At 51.1% G+C, this 9,834-nt stretch overlaps 1 protein-coding gene across 1 annotated transcript; it reads right to left on the bottom strand.

Annotated features, from left to right (window-relative positions):
• Positions 1–498: 498 nt before the first annotated feature.
• On the bottom strand, positions 499–8,297 carry NPY4R2 (neuropeptide Y receptor Y4-2; the record flags this gene model as incomplete). The annotated part of the gene is made up of 2 exons (XM_081104419.1): positions 8,218–8,297; positions 499–1,666 (listed from the first exon to the last, which is right to left on the bottom strand). Exon 2 carries the CDS (start codon positions 1,624–1,626, stop codon positions 499–501), a length of 1,128 nt encoding a protein of 375 aa, XP_080960545.1. The 5' UTR covers positions 1,627–1,666; positions 8,218–8,297.
• Positions 8,298–9,834: the final 1,537 nt, after the last annotated feature.

The following is a 9,834-nucleotide window of genomic DNA, read 5'->3' as shown; positions in this document are numbered from 1 at the left end:
AAATAACAGTAACCCTACTGTCTTGCCTCCATAGAATCCTTTACCGCTGACATCACAAGCATCATCTCTCACAGAGGTTAGGGGCTGACCAATCCAGAGCTCTGACTCCATGTGTTCCTTCCCTCACCCCACAGTGACCTTGCAGTCTCATTGGTAGAGGTGGAATCCCTGGGTTCCCAGGCCAGACATCTGTTGCTGAGTTACCAGAATGAACCCTGCCTGCTACTTGCAGACCATCTCTGGCTCTGGCATCTGCTCAAGCTGTAAGGCATACTGTGACCCAAAGAATCCAGACTCAGAAGTCCCCCAGGAACAAATAGCTGAACCATCTGAATGTCAGGCTTCACAAGGCAAATACATGCAAAAATGGGCTCTTGCCAGCCTACCTGGGCCCCAGAAAGCCAGTAATATGGAGTATCTCCCTCAGCTTACACAAGCCCACTTAGTGAAGTCAAGGAGCCTGGCAATGAGCAAGGCAAAGAGAAGCTTTGGACCTGGCTATGTGGGGTTGGACCTGCAACTGAGCCTCAGAGACCCTTTGGAGACTTCTGTGTGTACTGTGGACAGGGGCAGGTGCTCCAGCTCCTCCAATGGGGTGCTCTTCTGGCAAGTCAGCACCAGGGCCTTGACCTCCTTTTTGAAGTTGGTGTTGAGAAAGCCATAGATGAAAGGGTTGACACAGGTGGAGGCCATGGCCAGCAGGTGGCATACCAAGAAGATGAGGTTGCCATGACAAATGGGGATGGCCTCATGGTACCAGTCCTCCAGGCTGTTGAACACATGCAGGGGCAGCCAGAGGAGAGCAAAGGCAGCCACCATTGCAGCAAGGATCCCATTGATCCGCTTTATCTGCCAAGCCTGCGAGCTGTGGGTGCCCTTGCGGAACACCCGCCTCTGCTTCCGCAGGCGCAGGTAGATGCGCACATAGCAGACCAGGATGAAGGCCAGCGGGATGCAGTACTGGCAGAGCAGCAGGAAGGTGGTGTAGATGACGCGGTGGTGGCTCAGTGGCCAGGACTCGGTACAGACCACCTTATCGGCCAGGAATTCCACAGCCCTGGAATGGTTCTTGTGAAAGACATCCTTCAGAACACTGTTGGCCAGAAAAGGCAGGGAGAGGAAGCAGGCAATGAGCCAGATGACCCCAATCCCCAGGTAGGCCTGAGAGACACTGGGCTTCCAGCCTGTTGGGTTGATGATGAGCTGATGCCTCTCTAGGGCCACAAGGACAAGAGAGAGGATGGAGACTGTCACTGACATACACTGGATGAAGGCTGACATCTTACAAAGGGCCTCGCCAAAGATCCAGTAGTCCATGATGGTATAGATGGCCGTAAGCGGCTGGCAGATGAGGCACATGAGGAAGTCAGAGAAGGCCAGGTTGGCAATGAGCAGGTTGGTAACATTGGCATTCTCCTTCTGCCTAACCATCACACATATCAGGCAGAGGTTGCCCAGGACTCCCACAATGGTCTCAATGCTGTAGGAGGTAACAATAAAGACCATCAGGTCTGTCGAATCCTGGCAGTGGTCAAAGAAGTTGTACAGGACGCCCTTTGACTTATTCCTGTTTTGACCCTGTGGGGATCCTGGGAGCAGCAAGGACGGAAAATGAGAGCTATTCATGGTGCATGTGAGAAGATTCCAGGAAGTTCAGTGGTGACAGCTGCAAAGTAAAGAAACAAATAGTACTCAGAGCTTGTGCATCCTGTGTGAACTCCAGGGAGGAGCAGGGTTCAGGGAGAGATGTTTGGGGCTGCTTGGTCCCCAAGGCTGGGACTTAGAGGACCTGAGACTCAGAGATGTAAAGCAAGTTGCCCATAGTCACACAGCTAATAAGTTATGGAGTCCAAATTCAAATCCAGATCTGTCTCATGCCAAAACTTGTTCCAAAAATTGCCTCTGACCTCAGGCCTGGAGGCAGTTTTGATAATAAAAAATATGTGGATTATTGTATGCAAAGTTCAGGGAGAGAATTGCTCAGGGAGCATGAGTAGAAATCTCCTTGTCAAATTTTATCCAAATAGGGACAGCATCAATGCCAACGTGTGCTAAGGTCCTTCCATCGCATGCCATGCCCTTTAGGGCAGACCAAAACCTTGGGTGTGACACACAGCGCCCTCCTGGCCTCAGCCACTACCTGCCCTGCCAGCCTTGTTTATGGGATGACACATGGCAAAGGTGAAGACTGCCAGGTATGCAAAAACTGTGTCATCAGCACACTGGCTCTCTCTTCCTCCCCGCCATGTGTACACACCTGCCTGGCCAGGGTCATGGGATGCCCACTGCTCTCGATAGGGGCTCCCTCCATGCCTATACTCAAGTCACCTGAAACAGCTTGCAGTTCCCAAATACACCAGCCTGGCCCACACTTCCGTGCCCTGGCACCTGCCCTTTTCCTCTGGTGCCTCTGCAACACCAGGGACCCTCTGTCAAGATAAATTGGAATTTGGACTCCAGAGCCTCCAGATGGTAATGCCAGTGACAGATGTTTTGAGATGGAGCACCACCATATCATTGCACACATCCTGTGACTCACCGTCCTCATTAGTCCTCTAATCCCCACGAATCCCACAAGCAGTTCTCAACCTTCAGGGAGCATCGAATCACTCCGGGGAACGTTGCAAGTGCAGGTTCCAGAGCCTCTTATCAGGAGATGCGGTTGAGTGAGCCTGGAATGGGCCCAGAAATCTGTATTTTAACCAGTGGCCTGTGTGATTCTGAGACTGGGCTTCCAGCTTCTTGGGCTGATGATGAGCTGGTGCCTCTCTAGGGCCAGGAGGACAACACATGGTCCTGGGGACCCATTTCAATAACACTGTTCACAGAGAAATGCTCTCACATATTCTGAGTCCCATACAATGGTGTCGTCTACTAGTGAGCAGGTATCTGTTCTCCATGATCAAGTGCTTAGTTAGCGCAGTTTTTACAGAGTATGGGCAAAATTAGCCAGATGAGCAAAACCTATTTGTCGGCCATCATAAATGTCACTCCCCATGCATTTGGTGTGACTTATACAGATGAGTCGATTTGGCCAGGACAAGATCAAGGCATGAGTCCCACTGACAGCCCACGGCTTATTTCGGTTACCAGGCCTCAGAGGTAAGAAGATTTTTCTAGCACCATAGTCATCTGGCAAAAAGAACCATTTGGAACTGGATGTGATAAAATGAAATATACCAGGGCCAAATGTAAGGTCTAGTATTAGGGTCAAAAAACAACCACAGCTGCCCAAACTGTGGCGGAGGCCCTGTGCTCAGTCAGAGCAGCGAGTGGGACAAAACCCAGGGCCTGGCTGACCACCAGCCCAGCCTGTACGAGGCAGGGAGCCACGCCAACGCTCCACCTGGCCCAGGGCAGCACAGATCAGAGTGGGAGGAGGACCAGATGGGAGGACCTGCTGCATTTGCTCCACCGCTCAGTAAGCACGTGCCAAGCCCATGCTACACACAGGACTGCAAAGATGACACAGACATTCATGCCCCCAGACCAGAGGAACTGACCACAGGAATGCAGATGCACCACAAAGCCACACAGCCATCTCCCAAACCAGTGGCACGCAATGCCTGTGCGCTCTGGATTTAGCTCCCAGGCAGCTCCCAAGGTAGGAATGCCTACCTGCAACCATGGGGGAGGCCTCCGCTGCAGCCTGCCACCCCCTGCCCCCACTCCCCTAAACTCCCACCCCCCACCCCCCGTCAGAGGAAAACTGGTAAGTAATACAGACACTAGCAAACGCTCAGGAGGGAAGACTGGAGAGAGGGACGTCTGCTTTGTTTTCTGAAATTTCAAGCAAAGAGCTCCTGTCCCCTAATGCCCGCGGTGCCCAGACACTTCCCAGCACGCCTACCTCCGCTCCTCGGCTCGCAGGTGAGGCAGCGCCTACGTCGCTGGCGAGGACCTGAGGCTGCCCGTGGGAGCCCAAGTCCGCAGAAGGGCGTGGTGCTCCTCCCCGCCCCCGCCCGCGGCTCCGACCGGGTTGTGAAGCCCATCCGGCGCCCCTCCCAGTGCCTGAGGCTCCCCTGGCGGACCTCTCGAACCCTGGGGAGGGGCGCCCCTCAACCCCAGGACCCACGGGGCGCGCCGCGTGGCCCCTGCCGGCCGGCCGAGGCGCCTTCTGCGTTCAGAGCGGAGCCGCCCTGGCCGCCCGCCCGCCGCCCGGGACCCGCCACCCACGAACTGGCACTGCGCTGTGCGCTCTCTCCCCGGCGCCACCGGCCGCCGACCTCCCGCCACTCCCCACGCGCACCCAGTAACCCCGGGCACCGTCCCTGGCGCCGCGAGGGGAATGGCCGGGAGCTGTGAGCGCGGCCCTTTCTAGCATGGCAGCTGCCACTTAGAGCAGGTGTGCATCCTACAGGCACCCCCTGCCACCTTGGTCGTCACACAGCTCCAGGAAGCGGGCATTTTTCTTCCAGTTTTTCTGTTGAAGCCAAGTGAGGCTCAGAGAGCGAGCGCCTTTCCCGGCCACCCACCGGCCTGCCGTTCTCTGCCCACCGCGCTCCCCCCCCATCCTCCCCCCCCCCCCCCGCCCCAGCCGGCTTGGGTGCACACACAGCGCAAGGTCTGACGAAGGAAAGAAGGAAGGAAGGAATGCAGTTGGTGCGACCTCATTGTAATAGTGGCTGCCGGCATCTAAAGCGCAGAATATTCCCTGTCCAAAACCCGCCCAGCGATAGACACCTGTTCTCTGTGCGGGAAAGAACTAACCTGCTCCACCTGGGGCCCTGTGTGGGCTGAGCTGCCTGCAGCCTCCGAGGCTTGCGACCAACCCAGCAAGGCAGGCTGGCACGTGAACATGTTTGAGAACCACTGCCCAGGGCACAGAGTCCTGGACCTGAGCCCTAGCCCCCGTGGGTCAGAGCGCAGCAGAGGAGGTGAGAGGGCGGTGAGAGTAGTGAAGGGCTCTCTAGGGGGAAGAACCTGCTCTAATTCCACCCTCATCCCCGACCTGGGAAAGTATGGTCAGCCCATTTCACAGATAAGAAAACTGAGACTCAAAGAAATGAAGTCACTTGTCTCAGCCACCCAACTTATAGATGGTGGCGCTGAGATTTTAACCCACAGTCCAAGCTCCTGCTCCCTTCCTAAGAGGGGAAGGGAGCTGCTCACAGCAGACCTTCCTAGTTGAACCAACACGGCAGGAGCTCAAGGTGCTGCGGAAGGAAAGAGCACACCCTGGCGGCAGCACAACTGGAGCCAGGGAAGCTACCCAAGAAAGCCAAGCACACAAGCAAGAAGCTAGGAGGTCCTTCCCCCGCCCTGCTGGCCTGCCAGCCGGCCAGGCAGCGTGCTGCAGTCTCTGGGAAAGGGCTCAGGAGGCTTTTCCCTGCACCATAAAACGGGCTTTGTCTGACCTAGACATTGACCCTCAACAGCTTAGTGAGGGACCTCACTTCCTGTCCCATTGGGAATGTTCCACGTCAATCACCTTGGAGTGGAATGGGCACACTAATCCCTCAGGCATGTTTGGCCCTCAACAGCTCTCAAGGTCAGTATTCTCCTTGGCCCATGAGAAAGCTGAGGGTCAGGAAAGGGGGTGGCCCCAACCAGCCCCTTTGCTGGCAATTACTGTGCTGTCACTACCTTGAAGGCCAGTGTGGTGAGCTTGGGAGCCAACTCGCCAAGCCTCATAGTCGCTTCTGTAAAAGGGCATTAATAATAAAATCCACCTTAAGGGCTTTTATGAGGAGAAGTGAGGTGAGATGCGAACAGCTGCTGGCACAGCCCCAGCAGGAAGCACGTCCTGGAGATCTGTCTGTTGTTAGGACTCCTGTGTCCTGTGCTTGTCCACCTCCCTAAGTTTCCACCTCCCCAGCTTGGAGCAGTCCTGGCTACTCTAGTTTGAAACTCGCTGGCTGCAGGGCAGGACCCACACCTCTCACCTGAACTCCTCCAACGTGGTCCTGATGGGCCCCAGGTGCTCATCCACGGTGAGCTTCTAAAATCAGCCTGTCTTTATTTGTCCTTAAGTCCTTCTAGGGCACCTTCCCCAGACACCTTCTCCTCTAAACTCTTTCATTTTAGGGAATACCATTGCCTTTCACACGGACTCACTGAGCTCCTTTTCCACTTGGAAAACCACTCATTCCTGGAGACCCAGTCCATACAACCAGCCCTCTGTGAAATGTCCCTAACCCTCCCTTTGTTCATTTTAAGGGACACTGACAAGTTTGCCCACCACACAGACATCCCCCCGGCAGCTGCCCTGCTTTTCTCCTGCAAGACCCATAGCAATGAACAACCTGGACAGCTCCTCGGGAAAACTCACCAATTCCCAGTCCTGTGAATGGAGAGTGAAAGCATCCCATACGCTAGGAAATCTACAGCACAAGAGAGGTGGGTCAGAATGAATAACAATAGTGATCGACCTTAAAAGAAACTGAAATAACTCCAGGCACAGGACAGAACTTTAAGAGATTAGAGGAGTTGTTGATTCCATAGAACGAGAGCACACTACTAGGAAACAACAAACCAAGAAAGCAAGAAAAAGACCCTTGACAATTAAACATGATTGCTGAGGTTTTGTGTTTAACATAGAAAGTGTTATATATACACTGAGTGCCAGATTATTATGACCACCTGACGATTGTAGGCAAATTAGCTATAATTTCACGCTGAAGTTGCTAGAGGGCCAGACCATTATAAATAGGAAAGCGGGTTGTTTACCACGACAGTAGAAGTGATTTTTTTCTGAAGATATGGGTAAACAACGCGATTTAACAACCTTTGAACATGGGATATATATATATATACATATATATATATACATATATGTATGTATATATGTATATATAGAGAGTGATCAGATTATTACGACCACCTGACGTTTGTAGGCAAATTAACTGTACACTGCATCATATGGGATATGGAAGCCGAAAGCCTGTTCGAACACCTTTGTTGTCTGCAGTTACCAAGATAAAATGTCTCCAATTAGCATAGGAACACAAGGATTGGACAGTCGAGCATTGGAAAAAAGTCATCTGGTCTGATGAATCACGTTTCCAGTTGCATCATGCAGATGGCAGAGTGAGAATTTGGCGGAAACAGCATGAAAGCATGCACTCCACACGCATGAGTACAACCCTTCAAGCTGGTGGGGGCAGTGTTATGGTTTGGGGCATGTTTTCCTGGCATGATTTGGGCCCTTTAATTTGTGTGGAACACCGTCTGAATAACACAACATACCTAAGTATCATTGCTGACCAGGTTCATCCTACCATGTTGATGGCGGATCCCAATGGAGATGGCTTCTTCCAACAAGACAATGCGCCATTCCACGGTGCTCTTATTGTGAAGGAGTGGTTTCAAGAACATGAAGGAGACTTTAACTTGCTTAGGTGGCCCCCACAATCACCAGATCTCAATCCAATTGAGCATATGTGGGACAAAGTTAAAAGAGCCATCAGGCAGCTGGTTCCATAACCATCAAATCTCACAGAACTGGACAGTGCTTTTCATCAGGCATGGTGTCAGATTCCTCACATTACCTTTCAACATCTCGTGGAGTCGATGCCAAGAAGAATCACCGCAGTATTGAAGGCAAAAGGTGGCCCAATGAAGTACTGATGGGGTGGTCATAATAATCTGGTCACTCACGTTCAAATATAGCTCATGTTTAAAGGCATTAAATCGCGTTGTTTAGCCATATCTTCAGAAAACAAACACTTCTACTGTCGTGGTAAACAACCTGCTTCCCTATTTATAATGGTCTGGCCCTCTAGCAACTTCAGCGTGAAATTATAGCTAATTTGCCTACAAACGTCAGGTGGTCATAATAATCTGGCCACTATATATACATATGAAAAGTGTTTTAGTGGATGGGATGAGAGGACAAGGTAAGGATATGTCTCAAAATATAGAGCAAAAACACAAAAACATGGAAGCAAAAATAAAAGACATAGACAATGAATGCAAATGATCTATTACCTGCTTGATAAAATTTCAAGACAGGAAGAATCATGAAATGAAAGGTAGCAGCCTAAGCAAGGAACAGAATTCAGCCCCAGAAAGTCAAATGAATAAACATTAATGGGATAATAACATACAGGGTTAAGGTAAAATACAGGAAATGGGGAGGCACCCAGACGCTAGAAGCAGTTACCACCCTACAGCGAGGTTGAAAACTGTCATCAGAGCCAGGCACTGCGGTAGCCTGGAGGCATGCCACCACCAGAGACTCCGCATTGAAGCAAGGGAAGTAGGAGAGAAGAATACCAACCCTCTCCCACTTCCAGTCACCTATGGGTTCCTGTCATTGACCAAATCCACCTGGAATCCAGGCAGCAAAGGACCATCCAGCGTCCTGGGCAAGGAGGGCAGAGAGCAATGCTGGAGGATGGACTTATGAGGACTCTAAAAAAAGATCAGCCAGCACAAGAAATTCTCAACAATAAAGGAGCCATTCCCAGGGATGGAGATTGAAAGGGCCCTCGAGGTGCTGTCCTAGACAGGTCACTGTAATATTTTAGAACACCAAGGATAGAGAGAAGAATCTAAAATGATCCACAATTGGGGGGAGGGGAGAGAGAGTTGCGTACAAAAAGAAAAGGATGAGAATTATCAGCAAGCTAGGGTGATGGAAGACTATGGCATGATGGAAACATATTTTAAGGCTCAGGGAAATATACCATGAACCGAAAACTCTATTCTCAGCTATACTATCATCCAATGTAAGTGAAGAATAATGATATTTCCAGATTTGCAAGAACTCTTTGCGTGAACCCAGCATAATTGACATTAACAGTAAAACAGAGACATGCGATGAAGGAAATGGTGAGCCAACCAGGAGCCTGGAATTTTCTCTCTCTACTCAATAATAAACCAGCATTACTTCATCCTGGGGTTAATTTCAGAGATCCATGACATCATCAAGACTTCAAAGATGCAGGGATGGGGTGCCTATCATATTCCCACTTGACTCACCTTTTTAGCCTGTGAAGCAAGTTGCTGAATCCTGGAGAATGACTGTGAATTATTATCAATTTCATCAGGTGTTGACTCCAATTTTAGCCACCTGTCCAGATGTGATATAGAACAACTTAACCGCCCCTGGCACTTCGTACGCAGCTATTTATCTGGCTCATGCTTCTTTCCCTCTACAGCAGCTGCTTTCACGTGGCAAGGGTAGCAGTACAAAGTCAATGTCCTCTCTCAGGCTTTATCTGTTCTCCAGCTTTCTGTCATAGTGTAGTGTACAGAGACCTTAATCATCAAACATCTACAGATAGTACGGCCCAGAATACTGATAACAGTTGCTTATTAAGCAGGAAAAACCTCCCTGGCACCTAAGGGAGGTTTCCAGAAATTGATGGCACAACCTGAGCTGCCCACAGCAGAGTTGGTGCCATGTGGCCCTCAGAATAAAGTTGGGCATACAAGCAGCACTCTGTGACCTGGTGGAAGTGGTACAAATGAGAGCAGGATTGAGCAGCTTCTGAAGGCACGAGGAAGTTCAGGAGCCAGCCACTCAGACTCACAGCCTCTCCCTGCCCAGGGTTGCCTCTCCCTCCGCCTGCAGCTGCAGACAGTACACATACATGGACCTGGTGACTCAGGGTCCTGTAGGGTGTGCTGGGGCCATCTAGGAGCAGACTGTTACAGCCTATGGTCGCATTAAGGGTCAACCTAAAGGACATGGGGGAAGGAAGATGCTCCAGAAGCCAGAACTGCCTCCTGCATACCTACTGTCCACTCTGCCAGGATGGAAAGGTGGCAAAAAGTATAGATCTGCTGGGACTGACCAGTAGACCTGAACGACGAATCAATGGATTACTCTGACACACATTCTGTGAAAGAGAGGGCTAAGGGACTGCCTGGCTAAAGGAATCAGAC

This window comes from Myotis nattereri, assembly GCF_964212035.1.
Source record: "Myotis nattereri genome assembly, chromosome: 13".
In the NCBI taxonomy this organism is placed as follows: Eukaryota; Metazoa; Chordata; class Mammalia; order Chiroptera; family Vespertilionidae; genus Myotis; species Myotis nattereri.
This window is presented reverse-complemented; position numbering and strand designations above follow the sequence as displayed.